At 52.2% G+C, this 23,446-nt stretch overlaps 1 protein-coding gene across 3 annotated transcripts in view; it reads right to left on the bottom strand.

The window, feature by feature from the left end:
- Nucleotides 1-23,446, bottom strand: part of LOC111151362 (solute carrier family 43 member 2) — a 40,281-nt gene extending 16,835 nt beyond the window's left edge. The window contains exons 1-5 of one of the 3 annotated variants that reach the window (XM_022509331.1): nucleotides 21,895-23,446; nucleotides 20,831-21,292; nucleotides 12,267-12,480; nucleotides 11,072-11,127; nucleotides 10,088-10,164 (exon numbers count right to left, since the gene is read on the bottom strand). In XM_022509331.1, the coding sequence (XP_022365039.1) occupies nucleotides 10,088-10,164; nucleotides 11,072-11,127; nucleotides 12,267-12,480; nucleotides 20,831-20,990 (507 nt within the window). In that variant the 5' untranslated portion in view covers nucleotides 20,991-21,292; nucleotides 21,895-23,446. Of the gene's footprint in view, nucleotides 1-10,087; nucleotides 10,165-11,071; nucleotides 11,128-12,266; nucleotides 12,481-20,830 lie in introns of all 3 variants that reach the window. The other 2 variants (XM_022509333.1, XM_022509332.1) reach the window with 2 other exon arrangements.

The following is a 23,446-nucleotide window of genomic DNA, read 5'->3' as shown; positions in this document are numbered from 1 at the left end:
AGTCTTTTTAAAAAATCAAATAAAAATAAATTTTAAAAAGACTTTATTTATTTGAGAGACAGCGTGTACATGCTAGCAGGGGAAGGATCAGAGGGAGAGGTACAAGCAGACTGTGCTGACTATAGAGCCCCACGGAGGGCTCAATCCACAACCCTGATATCATGACCTGAGCCAAAATCAAGAGTTGGCTGTTCAACTGACTGAGCCACCCAGGTGCCCTTTTTATTATCTTTTATTTTTAAGTAATCTCTACACCCAGCATGGGGCTCAAACTCATGACCCCAAGGTCAAGAGTGTCATGCTCCACTAACTGAGCCAGCTAGGTACCCCTGTAAATGTTTTCTTAGTATTCACCTTCAACATAATTTGTAATGACTGTCTGGTATTTCCTTATCTGGATGATCTATAATTTATGCAACCATTTCTCTGATGTTGGAACTGAGGTCCTTTTTAATTAACATTCTTAAAGATAAACATATGTGTACATAGCTATTATTCCCTTAAGGTAAATTCCCAAAAGTAGAATCATTAGGCAAAAGGGAATACACACTTTTAAGTTTCTGTGATATTCCATGCCAAACTGCCTTCCAGAAAACTTACAACAAATGGTAATTCCCACCACCAGCATAGTAGAGTGTCTATTTCACTGTATCCACTCCAGCACTGTGTGTTACCGTTATTTTTAATATTTGCCACTTTACCAACATCCTTGTTTTATTTATCTTTATTTATTTATTTTTTTTACATTTTATTTATTTGAGAGGGAGAGAGTGTATGAGACAGAGATAGATCATGAACACAGGACAGAGGGAGAGGGAGAAGCAGACTCCCCGCTGAGCTGGGAGCCCAAGCAGGACTTGATCCCAGGACTCTAGGATAATGACCCAAGCCTAAGGCAGATGCTTAACTGACTGAGCCACCCAGGCACCCAACACCCTTGTTTTGAAATCCACTTCTTTGTGTATATAAATGAAGTGAATCAATGATTGATATTTGCTTCAAAACAGTCTGGGTGGTGGGTGGAAACAGTAACAAAGCAAGGCTGGTTATGAGCTGATAACTGTTCAAGTTGTAAGATGGGTACACAGAAATCATTATACTATTCTCTCTAATACCACCTATATAGAACTTTTTCCATGATTTTTTTTTTAAGGATTTTATTTATTTATTTGACAGACAGAGATCACAAGTAGGCAGAGAGGCAGGCAGAGAGAGGAAGGGAAGCAGGCTCCCTGCTGAGCAGAGAGACCGATGTGGGGCCTGATCCCAGGACCCTGAGATCATGACCTGAGCCAAAGGCAGAGGCTCCAACCCACTGAGCCACCCAGGTGCCCCTTATTCCATGATTTAAAAAAAGAAATTAAAAAATTTTATATTTATTGATTACTAATGACTTTGAACACTTTCTACAATTTTTAAAATCAGTCATTTAGGGAAGTCTGGGTGGCTCAGTCAGTTAAGTGGCTGCCATCGCTCAGGTCATGATCTCATCAGGGTCCTGGGATCGAGCCCTGCATCGGGCTCTTTGCTCAGCGGGGAGCCTGCTTCTCCCTCTGCCTGCTGCTCCCCCTGCTTCTGCTCTCTCTCTGATAAATAAATAAATAAAAATCTTTTAAAAATACCAGTCATTTATATTCCTCATTTGTCCTTTTTTCCTGGGAGGATATTAGTCTTTCCATAAGGATTTTATACAGGCTTTTCATATATTAAAGAGTCATAGTTCATCCATGAACGGCAGGTATGTTTTCCTAGTTTGTCCTTTAACTTCCTCTTAGTTCATGGTGGGTTTGTTTTTTGTTTTTTTTGTTTGTTTGTTTTTGACCAATTCAAGTATTTAAATAGGAAGTCAAAGTGTGTGTCAGCTTATAGGGTCTACCTAGCATTTCAGATGAAATCTCTGAAAAGAACATCAAGGGTGACTTTGGCCAGTGAAATCCAAAGTACAAACATCCCAGCTATAGTCAGTGTGTGGTAGCAATTGCAGAAGAAGAGGATCTCCCTAAGGACATTAATTATTTTTTAAATGTTAATACTAATTGTGTTTTATCCTTTAAGCTGCTTCCTTCCCTTCCTCCAAAAGCTGCCATGCCTGCCAGGAGATTTCCCTTATTTGCTGTGCCTAGGAGCAGCTTGATTAGAGAATTTTCCTTATTATTAAATAATAATATATAATAACAGCATAATTATATTAGTATAACATATAATAATAATAATAGCACTGTCATAATAAATTTTTAATGCCTACTACAGGTATTATCTTAAAAACACTCAAAACAACCTTATAAGGTAGGTGTAATTTCTTACCCTTATTAGGTATAAAACTCAAGGATTAAAAGCGTCAAGTGACTCCCCCAAACCAGTCAGGATCAAATCTGGGACTCAAAGCGGGTCAAGTTTCTGCATTAGGCAGCATTGGGCTACTCTCCTCTTGGAAACCTCAGTTTGGTTTCCAAGGCAACTACCCTCACCTCTCACCTTCTATTTGTTCCTGATTAAGCTTTCAGTCTGCTCTCCCACTAGAGGTTTTCCACATCCCTTCTGATGCTCCTTTGGGACCTGCCAATGGTCTGGGGCTGCACCTTCAAATAGACTTGCATTTGCTGTGGACTTTCTCCTCTTTCATCCTCGCATCTGCCTCCTCCTCCCTCCCACCCTCCCCGTCCTTCTGCCTCCAAACAACCTGCTCTGCACAGGGCACCTACTCTGAAGCCCTGATGATGGGAGTGATGGCTGAGCACGGAGCAGAGTGCCCTACTGTGGACCTAGAGGGCTGGGTGGAGGGGAAGAACCAGCTGTGCTGCCAAGTAGGAAGCCAGACCCATTGCTACAGTGACAGATGACAGGGGAAACACTCAAGAGGGGCAGCTTCCTGATTCTGGCTTCACGACTGCACTCACAGGTGGGGAACACAGGCCCCCTCCCCAGGCTCCGGGTGCTTCCCAGCCACTTGAGCTGTTTCGGCAAGGGCCGGGGCTGGAACAGGCTTGCAGGGCAGAACCCGGCCTCTCCAAGCCGGCCTTGCTTGCTCGGGGATACAGTGGTGACTCATTCTCAGCCCCTCGGCCGCCCTGTAAACAGGCTCTGGCTGTGTGACCTTCCCAGAGGGGAAAACAGCAGCTGCAGGCAGCACCCGCCTGCCCCCCCAACCCAGCCCCGAGTCCTGGCCACGGAACAGGGCTCCTGGACAAGAAGACCCAGAGGCCTGGGCTCCAGGATGGTGATGACAGGTTGGCCTCCTTGGAGGACCCTCTCTAAGATGCCTCTCTACTCAGGGACCCCCACGACAGGCCTTGGCTGGCAGGCAGGGAGAGAAGGGCCACCATGTTTCCCCTCACACTGACTTTGCAAATCCACGGTCTCCCAAGCCCACCAGCTGGGGACATGCCCTGGGCCTCAGGGAAAAGCCACAAGGCCCCTTCCAGAGGTGAGCCTTGTCCAGAGGTGGCTGGTGGACACACCCAGAGCTCTGTACAACCTGTATAGGCTAGGATCCACGTACCAGTCTGGACAAGCAGACTCAGCAAAGCTGGGCTATTTCCCAACCCCAAACAACCCGGCAGCTCCAAGTGCACATTGCCAGGAAAAGGTCCTTGTGGTCACCTTTCCGCTCCAGTGCTGCAAGGGGTGGGGAGGAGGGACTCCACTCCTGAAACTACCCTGTTCGCCTTCCCAGCAGGGCCCAGCCCTGCTGATGCCTCCACTACACTTTCTGTTCACCCCCCGATGCTGGACGTGTCACATGGTGAAGCAAACTCACAAGGGAAAACACCTTCTGATGGGTGAATTTTTCCCAGGTCAATGGCGATCAGCTGGCTATTTTGGGTTCTTAAGGCACAGGATAGAAACCAAAAGGCAGAACTGGCTCCAGGCATGGGGAATTGTGTTCGCCTCTCACCCAGGCTCCCAGAGGGCTGGCTGGGATGCTGTGGGGATTGTCTCCTGATTGTGGAAATGGGTTGGCCAAGCAGAAATACCAAACTCCCACCACCCACCCCACCCCCTGCCAGGGCACATGTGCTTCCTTGCTGTACCCTGATGCCTTTTCTTCATCTCTTCTCAGTATTTGAAGAAGGCTGTTTATTTTGTTTTCATCAAACTCTGGTTTCTTCCTCAGATTGAAAGTCAGACTTTAGAGTCAAATAGGAAAAGTCCACAGAGAAATTTTTCTTTGAGGACCCTGACAACATTTTGTAACCGCTTCTCCAGGAGGTTTCCAGCTCAGAACTCCCTGTCCCACCCACATGGACGGGGGCTGGGGTGCGGGGGCGGCAAGTAATGAAGTGGAAAAGATGCGTCCACAATGTTAGCTGCATCTGCTCCCATCTCCAAGCAACCCCAGGCCGTGGATTGCGGGGTGGCAGCCCAAAGACACTGCCTCAGCCGCCGGCCGGTGTTTGCACTCCAGCCAATGAAGCGAGTTAAAGGGTTGTACAAACGTTAGACACTGGGCAAACAGACCAAAGTGTGCTGTCCAGATGTCCAGCGGGGAAGCTGAGGCTCTCTGCCCCAGGGAGTGCTATGTTTCCATGGAGTACCACCCTCCTCCTCCAAGGCTGTCTCAAGGCCCAGCTCAGACCCTCTGCTGTGGGGACCTGAGAAAGGCCCCCAACTGGCAGGCAGCCCATCTAGCGTGGAATCCAGTCTTGCCCCTCTGAGCCTCCCCTCTAGGGCCAAGGATCACCCACGAGTATAGACCTCTCAGGCTCCACTGGCTATCTTGCCCCAGTCTGTGGGGGGAAAAGGCATTCTGCCAACCCAGGGGCCCCCCTCCACCAATGGGGTGATAGCTCACAACCCCTGGTCACTTTATTTATACCACAGCTCATGCAACACAAACCTCCTTAGAACTCAGAAAGTCCCCAAATTAAGGTTTCCATGGCAATACATTCCCCCAGATTCCCAGGTTATCACATAGTGATTATCCAACACCCCAAAGAAGTTGTAGGAGATATGATTTAGGGAGCTCCTAAAGGTGACCCTGAAGACTCCTTTGTCCCCCAAATTAGAACATTGGTGGGAGACACAAACACAAAGTGCCATTGTGCGGCTAGCCTGGCGTCTTTGGGAGCCAATCCTGACAGTTCTGCTTTTTAAAGGCCTGGGCTGTGTTAGAACGAGATTGGGCTCTGCTCAGCGGAAGTCTCGGCCAGCCCTAAAACATTGCCCAAGAGCTCCAGCTCTGTCCTCGCTGACCTGCTTCTCATTCCCCTTTTGGGGTCTATTCTGGAAAGGAGAGCCATGAGAGTCCTCCTCTGAGACCCTGTTGGACAGGAGAACACCCACTGAGATCCCCCAGGCCGGGGCAGCAGTGGAGGGGGAACATGACTTAAAAAGTGCTGAGGGAGCTGGCCCACGTACACAGAAGGGGGTGACAGCAGGAGGTGGGGTGAGGGAGTGGGTGTCAGCCCCTGCTTTGCTGACAGGGGACAGGAATTGAGCAGCTTCTTGGTGCCTCTAGACCAAAGGGTGTGAAGCATCAGATAACATATATTTTAGGTTTTGCAGGCCAGATAGTCTCTGTACAACTACCTCACTCTGCCCTGCAGCACAAAGGCAGCCACAGACAGTAGTAAATAGTAGGCATAGCTGTGTTCCAATGAAACTTTGTTCACGGGGGCGCCTGGATGGCTCAGTGGGTTACGCATCTGCCTTCGGTTCAGGTCAGGATCTCAGGGTCCTGGGATGGAGCCCCAGTAGGGCTCCCGGCTCAGCAGGGAGCCTGCTTCTCCCTCTCCCTCTGCCCCCCCCCCCATCCTGTTCCTGCTCCCGCGTGTGTGTGCGCGTGCGCTCTCTCTCTCTCTTAAATAAATGGATAAAATCTTTGAAAAACACAAAAAAACAAAACTTTGTTTATAATCCTCCCCCCACCAACCACAGTTGGCAGCTTATAAGCAGCAGGCGTGAGCACTGGAAGCCAAGTGGGGTAGAAGGGCCCACAGGGAACCCCGGGCCAAGCGCAAACAGACCCATCCGCAGACCCACCTCAGAAACAGCCGCAAGCCCTAGCTGACGAAAGGGCGACTTACAACTGGGCACAGGTACCAAAAAAGGAAAATTCCACACATTCCCATACCTCCTCACTCCCCACCTGAACCACAGCCCCCAGCACTGCCTCCTGGCAGACAGTCTCTGCCTCCCTGTCGTGCTGTCCTGCGGGCTGCTCCCCTGCGGTGTGTTCAATAAACTTCTATCTCCTTTGTTCTGCCTTGGGTGAATTCTTTCACCGCCAGTCCCTCCACCCAGCTGGGTTGCCCACACCTACCAGTGGTCTGGATTTGGCCTGGGGGCTGCAGTTTGCTCCCCGCTGCTCTAGACCCAAGAATGGAGACAAGCCTTAGGAGACAAGCCACTAGGCTCCCTTAAACAGATCTCTGCTAACCAAAGCCTTTAGGTTAACAATCAGATGGTCTCACTGTGTTATCTTGTGTACCTTTGACTCCCGGTGGGACAGTGAGGAGCTAATGCAAGTGTTCCTACGCAGTGCTTTTGACCTTCACACAGACCTATTAGAGGCTGATGAAAGCAACAGAGCCACAAAAAAAATGCACCAGCACGTACACAGTTTGCTTGCATACACTCTCAAGGGAAGTACAGCCTACCTTAAGCTTATTCATGATCACCCAGAGGCCTAAAAACCCTAGGGTAAGATCCCTTGCTCACCCAGAAAGACAGCAAATTTGTTTTTATAGATCAAAGAGTTCTTACAAAACACTTAAAAAAAAAAAAGAAAAACCAGACAAACACAAAGAAACAATTCACAGAATACAAATGACCACAAAAAAAGAGGTGGAAAGATGCTCTGTCTCACAAACAAAGAAAAATTTTTAAAAATCATGGTTATACCATTTTCACCAGATCAGACTGGCTAATATTTAAAAGGCTAATAGGGGCACCTGGGTGGCTCAGTGGGTTAAAGCCTCTGCCTTCGGCTCAGGTCATGATCCCAGGGTCCTGGGATCGAGCCCCACATCAGGCTCTCTGCTCAGCAGGGAGCCTGCTTCCTCCTCTCTCTCTGCCTGCCTCTCTGCCTACTTGTGATCTCCGTCTGTCAAATAAATAAATAAAATCTTAAAAAATAAAATAAAATAAAATAAAAGGCTAATAACAAGGTCTGGGGAAGGGGTGTGGAGAAAGGGCCACTCTTATCCATGCTGGTACAATTGTATTAGGATGGAACCTGTGGGGAAGACCAGCAATCCCACTTCTAAGTATTTATTTTACGGGAAGGTATGTACAGGGGTGTTCCCTCCAGTAACACCATAAATCGGGAAGACTAGAAACCAACCCAAATGTTCATGAGCAGGAAACTGGTTGAGTAAATTATGGTATATCTATATTATAGAATAACATAGAACTGTTTCATAATGAGGTGGAGCTCTAGAGTTTAAAATAATAAGGTAGATTTCTAGGTACCGGCAGAAAAACATGTGAAAAGAACTAAGTAAAAAAGGCAAACTGATAACAGCCTGTTTTTAAAAAAAAAAGAATAACATTGGTATATGCAGATTTACATTCTAAATTGCTGAAGGTGTGCTTATAGAATTTCACAGCCTATACTTTCTATTCCTAAAATATTGACTTCTGAAAATAAAAACATTTTTGTCTATGATCATAAAAAAGGAATCCAGAAATCAAATTGTTATAGGCCTACTAGCCTCCTCTAAATGTTCCTTGAAAACTATAAGCTCATTCTTTTTTTTCTTTTTTTCTTTTTTTAGTAGTCTCCATACCCAACGTGGGGCTTGAATGCACAAACAGGAGATCAAGAGTCATAAGCAAGCAGGGGGAGGGGCAGGAGGAGGGGGGACAAACGGACTCCAGGCTGAGAGTGGAGACTGACATGGAGTTCAATCCCAGGACCATGAGATCATGACCTGAGCCAAAATCAAGAGCCGGACACTCAACAGACTGAGCCACCCAGGTGCCCCCTGCCAAAGGCTTTCTTAAAGGTGATTCATGGTGTGGTGGTTTTTACCCACTTGTCTTCTACTTTATTACAATAAAACATCTTTCTTCATCTCAGAGCATAAACTCCTGACATTCAAGGCCCATCTCTTTTTTATCCCTAATTTTACCCCTAAATTCTGCCATAACATAGGCACAGCATGACCAAAATAATGGGAATGATGCCAGGTTTTTAATTTTCATCTTGATGAAAGAGCTGGTCATTTTCATGCTGTCAAAGAACAAACAGAACCATGACTTTTGTTTCACAATTTATACAACTTAGTGGGATTTGTGTACTTTGGATAGTTCTGAAATATTTCTTACTGTTTCGACATCTGTTTTCCCCCAGGAATTTGAGAAGGAGGGGGATACATCCATTTAAAAAAGAAATCTACCCGGTTAAGAAAATAGAAGTAACACACAAAAGAGTACAAAGTTAATCTCCCTCATATCATAGAGGGCAAGGCTGCCAGAGTTCCCAGAGATGCATGTGTCACTCACAGCCCTGTGTCACCCACACCTGTGTGTCACCTACGTCCAAAGCATACCACATACACAGCCCCCGCTGTGCCTTTCACACCTAACACAGAGTTCTCTGAACTTTCCATTTCCGTGGGCTCCCACCAGACAGTCATCCCCTCTCACTGGGACGAAGTTAACCAGGCAAAGGACAGGAAGGGGCAAAAGAAGAGGCACTGGGCCTGCCTGGGCCTGTCCTCAGGCTCAGGCTCACAGCCTGCAGGCAAGGGGTCACACAGATACCAGCACTTCTCTGAGCTCCTTCCAAGAAGACCGGCATCCCCAGGGCTCCCTCAAAGCCAAACAAGCACCCCTCAACAGCAGGACTCCTGACTCTCAGTGGAAAGGGACATCAGAAACCAGAGGCCCCTGCAAATCGGGATGGCAGGTACCACGTCATAAAAATGTTTGTCACAGGGAAACTGAGGAAAGCCAGACATTGCTGTTGGGACAGAAATCTCTCTGAAGAGCACTGTATTCTCACTTCTTTCCCACTGGCCAGCTCTGAAGGGCCAGCCTGTAGAGAGCTCCCTTCTTCCTCCTAGGGAAGACATGTTTGGCCTTCTTTGACTAACTTTCTTCTAACAACCTCTCCCACCTCACAAAGAAGCACGTTCTGTGGTATTCTGCTGCTACAGATAAGGCAGCACACTGGGGTGCCTGGGTGGCTCAGTTGTTAAGCGGCTGCCTTCAGCTCAGGTCTGGGATCAAGTCCCACGTCTGGCTCCTTGCTCTGCGGGAAGCCTGCTTCTCCCCCTCCCACTCCCCTTCCTTGTGTTCCCTCTCTCTCTCTTTTTTTAAGATTTTATTTATTTATTTGACATACAGAGACCACAAGTAGGCAGAGAGGCAGGGAGGGAGAGAGGGAGGAAGCAGGCTCCCCGCAGAGCAGAAAGCCCGATGCGGGGCTCAATCCCAGGACCCTGAGACCATGAACTGAGCTGAAGGCAGAGGCTTTAACCCACTGAGCCACCCAGGCGCCCCTTGTGTTCCCTCTCTTGCTGTCTCTCTCTGTCAAATAAGTAAAATCTTAAAAAAAAGAAAGAAAAAGAAAAAGACAGGGGGGCACTCAAGCATCCCAAGAAAACACCTCTCTCCCCAGGGTGGCAGCTCTCTGTACCCTGGCATTCAGTAAACCACGACAAGAGGCAGCCATGTACACCCTTGAATTTTTCGTTCCATTCTGGACAAAGGCAATGGTTCAGGGTGGGGAGATTTCAAGGGAGGGTTGTTTTTAGGTGGCACTGTTAACCAGAGCCGCCATGGGAAATGAGAGAAAAGAAAGTGGGTGGCAGCTTTTTTCTCTCTACTCCTGTCTTCTCTGGGCACGTGGCTAGTGAGCTGGCTTCCTCAGCATGTAAGCCAAGGTCAGCAGGCAAGGGGTGGGCCTGCTCCAAGAGCCGAGCTCTGCTGCCTTCAGGCCTACCTAGAGAACCTCCCCAGCACAGGAGGCCATGACTGGCTTTGCTGCCAGGCCACTTCATCCCCAGCAGTCCTCTCCTGCTTGGGATGTCCAGGCACAATAGGCAGATGGAAGGCAAGGAAACTGAAGCCAACAAAAGCTGCCTCAAATTCACAGAGCGAGGACTGATCGAGAGATCTTTAAAGAATCAATACTTACTGTTAATGAAGTGAAAGTCATGCACATCCCACCAAAGCCATTCAGAGCCAGGGAAACGAAGATGAGCACGGAGAGGGCTGTAAGGAAATGGAAAGCTCATCATCGGGGAACCACAGCTGAGCTTCCGGAAGTCAAGGGCCTGGCCCAGTGCCTCGCAGGGAGCAAGCGGAATGGATGACAAGCCATCTGGGGTTAGTGATGGACACCTGGGGAGCTGGAACAGCCTCTTCCTCGCCACCATCCTCTTGCCTATTTTACAGAGCCTGGGTTCCTGCGGAAGATGTAGCCCCATCCCCCTTTCTCCACTAACCTTAGCAGCAAGCCACAGGCCTAAAGAAGCTGCTTTCTCCGAAAACAAAAATACAGGTGCTCAAAAATTAGCGGATGAGCCTGGCCAAGATTTTGGCAAACCTCAAGTGCTATTTTGGTGTTTGTTCTGAAAGTCCTTGAAGCAATGGCTCTACCTGAACAGGGCTGGGGACCAGCTGGATTCTAAGCCATCATTTTTTTCTTTTTAAGTAAGCGCTACGCCCAATGTGGGGCTCGAACTCATGACCCAAGATCAAGGGTTGCATGCTCTTCCAACTGAGCCAGCCAGGTGCCCCAACTTCTAACCCATCTTTATAGTGCTGGCCTGGGCTGCCTCAGGGGACTCAGCTCCCAAGTTATGCACACATCCCTCAGCTGGCCTGGTTCTAGAACTCAGGTTGGCATCAGGGAGGGCATCGGGGCCTGGCCTAGCTTGGTGATGGGATGGGAGTATTGCACACCCCAGGAGCTTCTCTTAGACGTCTGTCTGGAGTGACCACTGTCTTACCCAGTCCCCCATTTAAGACAAGTGACAGGGTGAAGGCTAACAGGCATCCCCTCTGACTTGAGCAGTGAGCCCCAGGCCTGGCACGGCTACAGCAAGCGGGTCTGCGAGCACCTCTGGGCACTCTCTCCCCAGTCCCTGACCAAAGGGTAGAGGAAAAGCATACTCACAGTTCGGGTTACTTGCTCCATAGGCAATCAGCAAGCAGGAGACAGCAAAGCAGGCACTAAAAACAAGGAGAAATAGTACATTATTTATTATTACTGTTGTTATTAATGGTGTTCTTAGGAAGTATTTACTATGGGTCAGATGCTTCCAGAGAATTTGCATACATTCTCTCGTTTAATTTAACAGTTCTGAGGAGTACAACTGGCTCCATTTTACTGATGAAGAAAATAAAACAAAGAAAGAAAAAACCAGGAATGCCTGGGTGGCTCGGTTGGTTGAGCTGCTGCCTTCAGCTCAGGTCATGATCCCAGGGTCTTGGGATTGAGTCCTGCATGGGGCTCCTTGCTCAGCCGGGAGCCTGCTTCTCTCTCTGCCTCTGCCTGCCGCTCTGCCTGCTTGTGTTCTCTCTTTCTCTGACAAATAAATAAATAAATAAAATCTTTAAAAAAAAAAAAGAAAGAGAAAACCACACATTCTCACAAAGTCTCATAGACAGCAGCTGTCTAAGCTAGAATTCAGGGCCCAAAGGCAGATCTGATGAACACCACACTACACTATCCCCTCCCATCCTCAGACTGGAGAGGCCAGGGTTTTGAAGTGAGCGGGCACGACCCGTTCCCCAGGTTCCTACGCCCGCTCTGCAGAGAAGCGGCAGTACCTCACCGAGCATGAGGGAGCTGAGCGGCAGCTTCTGAATCCTGTCTGCTTAGCTCCAACCTGGGGACCAAGGCCTCTTATGCTCCAAAGAATGAATGAGACTGATCCTCCACCCGTTCCCTTCGCGGTCTCAGAGCTCACCCATTGCAAACCACAGCCCTGCAGATGATCATTTCCAGCGGGACTGGTCAGGGGAGGGCTGTGGGCTGAAAGGACCCACTGCTTGGTGGACTAACCCTGAGTCTGGTGGAATGGAGCTTTATAGGCCAGGGGCATGCACCTCAGGAAGTGCAAACCAGTGTTCTTAATGACAAGCAACGAAGCAGGCCCCGAACCAGGGCCCCGAGCCTTTCTTATGCAATACTAGCACACAGCAAGGACCACAGGACCTACTGATTTGGTGGCAGAATGGAGAGGAGCCCCATTCTGGGTGGGCATTTAGGGAGCTGACAGTGCGGCTGACAGCAGGGACCAGGATTCTCCACAGTGGGGATCTCAGCCCAGGAGTCCCACCTGCCCACCCCCAGCCCCTGCACTGACCTGCCCAGCAGCCTGAGCTTCCTTGGGCCATATTTGTCCATGACGATGCCTAGAGGCAGGGTGATGGCACTGAGCAGGAAGGAGCCTACGGTGAACGCCAAGTTGAGCATCTCATCCTGGGCCTGGCAGCTAAGCCAGCCATTCATCCAGCTGATATCCTCAGATTCCTGCTCCGGCTCTGCTGTGCCCCCCACTGTGCCGTTGGTGACAGTATCTGTATGTGTAGAGGGAGGGAAACTTGATCACAGGGTTGAGGCAGTGATTCCCAAAGATCAGAGGGGCAGCTGCACATTCAGACCCCACTGGAAATGTTAGGTCTGGCTCTGGCTACCCCGGGGCAGGCTTGACTGACTGTGCATCTGGCCCCAGCCCCTTGGAGCAGTAACGCAGAGGCTCTTAACTTTTGTAGAGGTCGCAAACCTTCTGGAGACTCCAATAAAGGAATCTATGCTCCTCCTCCGAAAATGCACACAAAGGCTTGCCCACAGTTTCAGGGGTTTCCCGTGTCCCTTGAGGCACGCATGAGCCCCAGCTTGAGATTCCCATTCGAGAGTAACCTACATCAGAGAAGACTAGGACTTAGGACCCAGCCTAGGCTGTGGGGTCACCGGCCGGCTGGAAATCTCAGCAGCTCTGTCCGTGGAAACAGGCTGCAGCCAGTCTATCAGGGCTCCACCCTAGACCACCTGAGAGGGACAAGCTGCTGGGGTCACTGCAATGCCCTGGTTCTCCTCGGTCAACCAAAGGGAAGGGCAAAACCCCTTGGAGAAGTTTTTTGCTTTTGGTTTTTTTTTTTAGTAGTCCTAAGTCATTAGCTTTCACTTGTTAAGGTCCACCTTTCTTACTTTCCCTGCTGGGGTCATGTTTTGCTGTCCCCTGAGGCCACACCTGTGCTACCTGCAGTCTCGGCCCTAATCGCCCCTCCAAAGTCCACCCAGCCCGGAGAGGGCAAGACATAGGGAGGAAGAAGTGCTGCGGCAGCTGCAGGCAGGAGGGTGGAGCACAGGCCCGAAGGCGGCAGAGGAAGCCTCTCCTCTTGGGGGCCCAGCTAGTTAAAGATGCTGACTAATCCTCCCAGAGAGGAGCAGCCTCTGATTAGATGCGAGGTCACACTGGGAGAGGCGAGGAAACACCTCTCTACTGATAACTGCCCCCTCCAGATTGCGGCCCTCTGGCGCCAGGGCCATAAAGCTGAGGTCGGCAAAGGCCTGCCCAGGCCTCCCAGGGCTGCCCCAAGGTCATGGAGAAGGATGCACTTAGGATGAATCATGCTATGTATGCCAGCCTCTCACCAACAGCCCCTGCTGGGGGCACATCGATGGAGGGGGAGGGGCCAGAATCTGGCCTCTGGGTTTCAATTTTGGTACCTCTACTTCCTACTTGGATAACCTTGGAAAAATGACTTAATATCATTCTACCTGTTTCTTTATTTGCAAAATGGCACAATACGGTAGTTGTATCTACCTCCTAGAGTCGGGAGGAAGATACATGAGGAACTCCGGACAACACTTTAGAGCTTACATGGACATAGAAAGTGCTCGATAAACAACAGCTATGACCTGCTATTATTATCACTATTATGGGAGGCCTGGGATGGTGTAACTGGCCAGCGGCGGAGCTGGACAAAGGCACTGGGCGCAGGCTCCCACAACAGTGTGTGTGTACCACGACTTTGTGTCTCATCTCCCATTGGGCTGGCGGCCCACGTCTCTGGTGAGGACCCAGGTCCTGGGGTGCAGCAGGTGTTTACCAAATGAATGAAAACGATGGGAGTACTGCAGTCAGATCACCAAGGCCAAGAGGATACAGACAAAAGAAAGGAAATAGTATGTATGAAACCAAGGAGAAGACAGAGGGGATTTAAGGAGATGAAAAGCACAAGGTCAACCTTCTGAAACCACAGAAATGAAACCTAACAAGCCAGATTCTCTCCCCACCCCCAAACCCTGCCCCTCTGTCTCCTCAGAGAGGCCCCACTACGCTGACAGCACAAACACATGACCAGCAGGATCATCTGAGTCTATGAGCATCCAGGTCAGAAGCCCCGCACGCATTGCCCTAGCCGGGGCCCGGAGCTGCTCGTCCGTGGTGGCATAGCTTCTGCAAAGGCGGCGCTGCCTCCGAGGCTGGCGCTGGTTTCAGTGGATGGCTCGCAGCCAGCAGCAACAGGAACTGCACGTGAAGTGGGAGGACAGGGCCTCCACACCGCAATGGCCATTTCCCGGTTGGTGTGCAGATACGAGCAAAGCAGCATACAACTGTCACAGAGGGAACGGGTGGAGAAGGCGCCTGGGGTCTGGGATCACTGGCTTGCGAACCCTGACTGTGGCCACTCAGGGTCTGGGACCGCACTACAGAACACAGGAGAACTCAGGGCTTGGAGGACTCTGGGTCCGCGGCTGTAAGCAGAGACAGCCAGAGCTAGACAGGTAGCCAACGGAACCAGGAAGCACTGTCTCTGAGTAGAGGCCCCAGGGTGCCTGCCCCCGGTTTTCCCAGAGGTGGACCCATAAACCCAAGACTGTACTTGCCACAAGAGAGAAGATAAATCCCAAGGCAATGTACGCAGGGCAGTCTCCCTGCCTTGCTGTAAGTGGGGATGGTGGTGGAAACATCTTGAATTTAAAAAGAACTGGACAGGGGCGCTCCTAAGGAGAGAGGCAGGAGTGGAGGGAAGGGTATCTGTCCCCATCTTTTTTTATCCCCCTAAAGACTTTATTTATTTATTTGACAGACAGAAAGAGAGCGCAAAAGCAGGAGGAGCAGCAGAGGCAGGAGCAGGCTCCCCACTGAGCAGGAAGCCTAATGCAGGGCTCCACCCCAAAGCCCTGGGATCAGGACCTGAGCCGAAGGCAAATGCTCAACCTACTGAGCCACCCAGGCACCCCTGTCCCCCATCTTTCATCCTGCAGCCACTACACACAGGAAAAGAGACTTACACACTTTGGGCCACCAGCTTTAACTCCTTTTTTTTTTTTTTTTAATTTTATTTGTCAGATAGGGCGAGCACAAGCAGGGGGAGCAGCAGGCAGAGGGAGAAACAGGTTCCCCACTCCCAGCAACCTCTCAATGAGCAAGAAGCCCTAAGCAGGACTCAATCCCAGGATGCTGAGCCAAACGAAGGCGGACGTTCAGCGGACTAAGCCACCCAGGCATCTCCAGCTCTCTCTCTTTAAAAAAAAAATCCCTGCCAACTGGGCTGCCTGACCCTTGCACTCCTGCCTCTAGGCAGTGATGTCCAGCAACAGATAAGCCCAGGATAGGGAGTCTCAGTGGCCTCTCTTGTCTGTCCGTGAAGCAATGCAAGAGAGTCCCTTGCTCCCAGAGGAGACTAGTCTTTGGTGAGCCCAGCTTTGTTGGCAATAAACAGCCCACATGAATAATCACAGATCCGACAGATGCCCGAACACAGCCACACCCAGGCTGTTCCGCTCCCTCTGCTCCCACCTGGGCCACTGTGGGCCAGAAGAGACACAAACAGATAAGCACCAAAGAAGTGTCAAGCCCCAGGGTGCCCCTCCGCTCCCAGCCTAGCCTGTTCCGCACCTCACCTGCACCTGTTTATCAAACAGATGCCTCTCAGTTGGGCGGCCAGAGTGGCCTGGCCCAGTCCGGCCGGGGAAGGTGAACCAAGAGGACAGGCAAGGAATTGGTGTGGCCAGAGTGTGCCGAATCACTGTGAGGCTGCTGAGGGGCCGGGAAGAGAGAACAATGCCTGCACTGTTCAGCCCTCCTCACAGCAGACTAACACACAATCCGTACACTGAAAGCAGGGGACAAAAGGGGGTGCTATGACCCCACTTGGGCTCCCCTGGCCTCCCTGGGTCAAGGAGGGGGTTCCCCCCACCCCAGACAAACAAAGGGAACGGCTGCATGATGCTTAAAGGAACAAGGGGGCACTGGGCTGGAGGCTCCTCGAATTCCTGAGCAGGTCCCTTCTCTGACTGCTTACTGCCTGCCTGCCCCCACGCCCGGGATGCAGGCCCCTGGACCTCCCTGCTGATGGTCCCTGCCCCAGGATCTCCTGTCACTTTCCTAAATCCTTAGTCTATCCGGCAACAGGAAGCAGTATCTCAGTCCAACAGGGGGATGTAGATGAGAGGTCAGCCTCAGATGCAGAGCAAACACAAGGCAGGACACAGACAGTCAGAGGGCCATCCTGGGTAGGCCAGAGCCTAGCCTCTACTTGTGGCCGTGTGTGCTGGCCACTTACTCAGTGGCTTTTGTTCCATGTCGCTTAGTGCTCTCATTCCCCGCCCACCGTCCACAACAGGACACCGGAGGCTTTGGAGCAGTCATTTGGAGAGCTTGTCTGACGTCTCATAGACAGCACCTTATGGAGAAGCTGGACCTCAGAGTTCCTGTTTTTAGCCTCTGGGCTGTGCTGATGCTATACTACGTGGGTCCAAGGCTTTCCAAGAGAATATGCTGAAGGGACAGAGACAGCACAGACAGCCCCAGGTGGCCCTTAATGACACCCAGTGTGAATGGGACTGACCCCAAGATCCTCCCTGAGAGTCAGCCCAAGCTGGACAGAATCTTAATGCAACACCACGAAGGCAGGTGGGGCCCACAGATGTGGGAGAGGGAAAGTGGGTCATGAAATGGGAAGAAGAAAGGCAAGGTTGGGAGGAAAGGCTGAGGGTTCCAGCTCCTTTCTCTGACTCACTGTGAGGCCATGGACACCAGCATTCAGACCTTCTCATCCGTTGCTACAGAATGTTTGTTTTTTTAAATCCCAAATAAAGCGGGGTGGAAAGGGGAGTAGGGGGAGCGGGGAGGGGGGAGTGGAAACAGTCACATTCACAGCAATACAAGTCAAAGGGTGGGCTTTCAAAAGCTATTCAAAGCCAGCAGCCTAGGGGTGCCTGGGTGGCTCAGTGGGTTAAAGCCTCAGCCTTTGGCTCTGGTCGTGATCCCAGGGTTCTGGGATCGAGCTCCGCATCAGGCTCTCTGCTCAGCGGAGAGAGCCTGCTTCCTCCTCTCTCTCTGCCTGTCTCTCTGCCTACCTGTGATCCCTTGTCTGTCAAATAAATAAATAAAATCTTAAAAAAAAAAAAAAAAAAGCCAGCAGCCTTTGCGCGAGGAGGAGACCATTAAAAGAGGGCCTCCAAGCAGCAGGGAAGGTCTCCTGCCAACCTCTGCCACCTCGGCCCACCTGCGGGGCCCCAGGCCCATCTCTGCTTCCCTGGTGGACAGCGGCCCCTCTGCCCTCTCAGGGCCCGGGGGACCAGCTTCCTGCTTTGTTTCATGAGGAGTACAGCTCCACTGCCACCACAGGCAGCAAGACTTGGGTCTGCCTTGGTGTCCGTGAATGAGCTAGACCGTGAAGGGAACAGAACTCGGGTCTGCCTTGGTGTCCGTGAATGAGCTAGACCGTGACTTCCTTGGGCAGAAACCGCAACTCCCACCCATGCCCCATGCCCAGTTTGTGGCAATACTGCAATAATTCCTAAGAGTCTAACAGGTGAATCCGATCGTCGCCCTCCTATGCCCCTGTCACTTCTTCCTGCCTTGAGAATAAAATAATCCAACTTCCACACGTGGCCTCCTAGGCCCTGTGGGCCCTGGCCACCTCCCACCTCTTCTTGCCCCACTCCTCTCCCGACTCACCCCTCATTGCCCTCCCCGCTTCCCCCTAAACCTCAGAGAGGCCCTCCCACCCAAGTTGAACTGGATCCCCACTGCCGTTCTCCTTCCTGGCCCCCTGCTCTCACTGCAGTCCGGACCTCCACTTGGAAGCATATGGTCTGTGGGTTTGATGCTGGTGGACTACGGACTCCCTGAGGGCCAGGACTGCTCTGCACCACCCAGCACAACACCTCAATGCTTATTGGACATGTGGGTTAGACAAAGAGGAGATTAACAACCCCCTGACCTGACCCTGTCCAAGCGGGCCATCAGATGACTGAGAAAATGAAGAAAGAGGTCAAGATTGGGGAGGTATGGCGGTCATCCTGAGGCCAAAAGGACATGGGTCTGGGAAAGCCCTGGACTTCCTGGGCTAGGAAGCCAGACGGCAGCCCAACCACACCAGGGGGCCTGGGGAGGCAAAGCCCAAATGCTGGGCACGGGTCCTTAACAATCTCATGTGGTGAGAAAGGCAAAAAGAGCTGAGAGGCAGCAGAGAAACAGGCTCACTCCTTCTCCCACCTCACCACACTGCAACCCAACACCATGTGTCCGGGGCCAGATTCTGGCTGGCGTCCCGAGAATGAGTTCTGAGAACGTTTCAACAGGTTTAGGCAAATTTTCTTGAGAGAAAAACCCAAAAGCCAAGGTCCTATAAGTGACAAAAAGCTGACAAATTGGCATCTCAAGCAGCGGCAGACCAGTCAGCTTTTCACAAGTCTAACATAATAAACTCCATAAATGGCCCCACTGCTTCTCGGCAAGTCAGCCATCCACCAAGTTTAAACATATTAGGCCTAAGCGGAAACCTTGACCCTATACGCTCCAGGCACTCCAGGGAGGCAAGGCCTGGAGGAGACTCCTGGCTCCAAAAGGTGACAGGCTACTTGGGACTCCAAGAATCGAGAAGCAGGGAGGCCAGAGAGATAAGCTGTGTGGAATCAGCGGGGCTGCCCGTCCAAGATGCTGGATCAGCAGGCTTTCCAGGTAGTCAGAAAAAAAACAAAATCAAAGGCAGGGGCAAAGGCACGGGATAAGAAGTTGATGTTCAACTGCCACCCTGACCCTTCACCTTCACTTTGATTTATAGGAGGGACAGGGTCAAGCCTCTTACCGGCTTCAACACCAGCTCAGCATTGTGTTGGCAGTCTCTGCAACTCCTCCCACTTTAAATGGAGGAAGAAGCCAAGGTCGAGGCAGGAATGAAGTGACCAGCCCCAGTGCTACCAGTACCATAAAATACATTAAGTCAGTGGACAAGCTCAGAAAAGAAACCTAGAATCTGGCCTTCTACAGTAGCATCCTTTCCCTCCCACACTTCCCCCAAAAAATCAACCACAACAGTCCCTCAGTCTGGATGAGACACTAAAAGCTTCACCTGGAAATGAGGTTTCTCTCTGTTTTTAGGAAAGACCCTCGGTGCAGCCTGAAAGAATCCATCAAAGAGGGAGGCAGGAAGGGTCATGATCTAAAACGGAGGAGAGAGGGAGGGAGAGGAGGAGCCAAACACTCCAACCTGCTCCTTCCAGAGTCCTTAATCTGCTAACATCTCTTGGGCAAAGCAGAAAGCTTATTCAAGGAACAAGGTCTGAGTGACTCTCCCATCTCCCTAGATTTCTTGCTGATGTGCGGAAAAGTCTGCCAAGAACCCTTAGGCTATTAGGAAATATTTCTGAGTAGCTAAAGGCTAAAGCTTATAAATTATATACTCTCTACCCTCCCCCAGGTGACCTCTGCGTCCCCTTCGTTTCTCCTGCCCCTAACCTGCCCAGCAAAGCTTCCTTAGAAACTGAAACACTCAGAAATCTCCTGGGACTACCAAGAAAGGGAAACAAGGACTCTACATGGGGTTATAGGTAGCATGAGCTGGTCCAAAGCTTTCTCTTCCCCCCAATTTAGAACACTAACAAGAAAAGGCATGCCAGTGCTGTGATTCAGAGGGTCAAACTCTACCCATCTCCCTCTAAGGGGACTCGTGCAGGAACTGGCTGACAAAGGCAATGGGAAGAGACATTACGGAGTTCAGCTATTAGGTAGCCACTGCTGGGGATAGCAGAGGGCAGAGGGAAACATTTCTTATCAAGGTTACCTAGGAAAGGGGTAGGAGGGTAGAGGTGGAGAGGCACTTGGGTCTCACTGTTCAGCTGAATCTACTAATCTACAACAATTAGGAGCCTTGGACGGGGTCAGGGGGGTGTGAAGGTAGGAGTTGGGGTTCGATTTCTTATAGACAAGCATCCTCAGCCTGCATTCAGCAAAACCAATGGTGTGGCAAAGAGAGACAACAGAACAAGTGTTATTTCCCTAAATACCCCCTTTGCCTCCCTCCACAATGGCAGGCAGATAGAAGGCCACTGGGATGTTCTCACAGCCTGTGGGAGGAAATGTCCTTTGGAAAATCATAAAGCAGCAAAAAATAGACAAGAAATTGTAGCTGACATGCCCTTAAGAGACTCCATAATGGCCTGACTAAAACATCTAGATTCCAGATGAAGCTTCAGTGGGGTGGAGGCCAAGCCACTTCCTCTCTCTTTCTGCACCCCAGCCACTGAGTCAGGAGTTCCTCTTTCTCACAGTCAGGCAGCAACGTATTTAGTGCAAGGCAAGTGATGTGCTATGCACTGGAAGGAGAGGAGTCCAGCAATGTTCCTTAAGGCGGGAGGAAGAACACCCTGGACTTAGGGGGGTTCTGGCTCTACCGCAGTCCTTGGGCAAGCCAGAAGATGGGCCTGGGCCTCGGTTTCTTCATCCACAAAACAGCCAATGACACGTACCCAGCAGAGAGGGCTGAGAGAGGATCAAACGGGGCTTCTGCTAAACCGGGAGGTGTTGCGCACCGAGGTAGTACTGCTGGCCGATCTTTCACTCCCGTCTCGCCCTCTCCCAAAGCTCCCACTCCGGGAACCACCCCCAGCCCGAGCCGCCCGTCTCACCTGGCTCAGTACACAGGTACGAGTAAAAGCCCTCCGACTTGAGCATGATGAGCAGCGAGCCCCAGCCCAGGAGGACTGCCGAGAAGAGGAGGTTTTCCAGCACGGCTGTGCAGGCCATCCACCAGCGGCGCCGATGGGCTGTGGCTAGGGTGGGCGCCATGGCGCGGCGCGGAGGCCCGGCTCCGGCTTCGGCTCCGGTTCGGCGGCCACCTGCACACAGACCTCGGCGTCAGCGCCGGGCGCTGCCCAGCCTATGCGGCCAACACGGGCCGCTGCCGCAGCGCGCGGGGCTTGTCACCGCTCCGCGGCCCAGGCGGTAGGGGCGCGCGGCGAAGGAAGCCTCAGCCCGGCCTGGGTCCTGGGCCAGCCAGTCTGCGGCTGGCTCGTGCGTCCGCCCTCAGCTCCGGGACAGCGGCCCCCGCCCGGCGGGGAGACCTCTCCCTCGGCGAGTTCCGAGGTAACCTGAGGCAGGGAAACAAGGAGAGACTAAGACATGCTCAGGGGCGTGGAATTAATCGGGCTTTCCGCAGATCTGACACAGCTTGGGGACCGGCAGGAGAGGCACCTTACGTCCGGATACCTGGGCAGGGCCATACCTGGGGGGCTGCCACTCCCTGGGACCCTGACAGGAGCCCTCCCGCCCGCACTGGAGACCCTTCCTCAGAGCTCGTTCCTTCAACCACAAGATCAGCGAACGGCGTCCGGAACGGCCCGCCCCCGACCCGCTCATTGGCCTGACGGCTAGAAACTGCGGCGCCATTGGCCGCTGTCTAGGTCGCTAGGCGCTGCGGCCACGCGAACCCCGCATGGGAAAGGCGAAGCCGGTTCAAACCGGCGGCGCGAGCCACCTGCGCGCCCCCCAACCAGGGGTGTTTCCTCGGCATTAAGACTGTTCCCATGGAAGCGGACCCCCGTCTCGCCATCTCCTAGCTGCCTCTTCTTTTCGTCATCTCTTCCCTGGCGGCTCCTCATCGGTCACATGTTGTCTCCCTGCACCCCTATTCGAGCGCTTTCTGTCCTCCTAGCACCTATGCCCAGGACCTAGATACCAAAATCCAGCTCACCAGGCTCCCAGCAGCGTGTGTCGGGCCCGGCCGGCGCCTTTTCTGTCTCCTTTTATTCCAGCGCTTTTATTCCAACCCAAGATGAAAACACTGCCGCACGCTGATTGGCTGAATCGGGGCTGGAAACAAGCACTGACCAATCAGAAGCCACCCGCCCGCCCGGCGGCGAGCAGAAGCCGGTTCCTGCCGGACTCCGAGACAAACAAGAGAGCTGGGGGGGCCCGGGGCAGCGGCGGGTCGTGCCTCTCCTCTGCTGCTTTTAACTGGAGTCACAGCCGGGCTGGGAATCCCTGGGGGCATTGCCCCAACGACTTTCAGAACCTCACTCTGAAGCCCTACCTGGGTCAGGCTCCCCCGGTCGATGATCCAGTAACCCCCGGACTGCGTGCCTGTCTCCTTCTCACACCCAGCTGGGGCTTCTGCACTCCATTCTTCTCCGGCCCGCTTGTGGAGTCCCCAGCTTCCCCTCTGACCTGGGCATCATGTCCCGATGCTCTGGCTCCGTGTGGGTCGTTCCGCTCCCGCCGCCTCCGCTGCTTCTCCCGCACAACGCTGCCATCCCCGGCTGCCTCGGGCTTTGTGTTCTGATTCCTCGTTCGCCTGTCCCCAGTGTCCTCCATCCAGGCGCTGTCTGCTCATCCTGGATCCCCGGACCCCTGCCCAGGCGTGGTGTGCCTCTTCCCTGCTCTGCTGATTTCACGGACCCTCTTTCCTGGGTGCCATTTGCCCGGTCCCTGGAAGATGGCCTTGGGGGATCCGTAGGTGGGAGTTTGGGACTTGTCTGTACCCTAGGACGGTCTGCTCCCATCAAGACCGCCCCCCCCCGCCTCCTGCTGTCCTTGGTTCCCTTGTGGATCCTTACTCAAAGTTGACCATCAAATCTCCATTGTCTTGCAACACCTCCACCCACTTACGTCCCATTCCTGGACGTCAACTTCAGGGGCCCTCTCTGCTTGGTGACGCGGCGGGCAGTGTCTCCGGGAAAGCGCGTGGAGTCGGGAGGGCTCGGTACCGAATGTGATCAGAGAGCTGGACCTGCTCCCAGGACGGCTTGGCAGCGGGATAGAGCCCGGGCACTGGGGAGGTTCGGCAGCCCAGCTGCGTATCCCCGATCAGAGTGGCTAGCCCGATCTTACTAGACCCTCGGTCTACCCCAGATTCAGCTAGGTCTCCCTGGCACGCTCTGGGAACTGGCTTCTTCCAGGACTCTGGGAGCCTCAGCAGCTTCCTGTCTCACGTCCCCGCATCCAAGTGCGCCCCCTGCCGCCGTGAACCCGCTACTGGCAACCTTGCTTACACCTCGCCCGGCGCTGTGGGCCTGGGGGATCCTGGCTGGTTACTTATTCTTTTACCCACCCCGCAGAATCTCACCCACTCACTTGGGACTGCCACTAGATAAACTTCAGCCCCCCCCCCCACCACCTCCTTAGAGCCACCTGCCAGAGGAACGTTTCCAGGCAGCTGTTCCATACACATCTCTGAACTGTTTCAAATACATCTCTAAAATAATTCACTTTAGGAGCACCTGGGTGGTGAGGTGAAGCCTCCAACT

This window comes from Enhydra lutris, unplaced genomic scaffold, assembly GCF_002288905.1.
Source record: "Enhydra lutris kenyoni isolate GAN:26980312 unplaced genomic scaffold, ASM228890v2 scaffoldscaffold26, whole genome shotgun sequence".
In the NCBI taxonomy this organism is placed as follows: Eukaryota; Metazoa; Chordata; class Mammalia; order Carnivora; family Mustelidae; genus Enhydra; species Enhydra lutris.
This window is presented reverse-complemented; position numbering and strand designations above follow the sequence as displayed.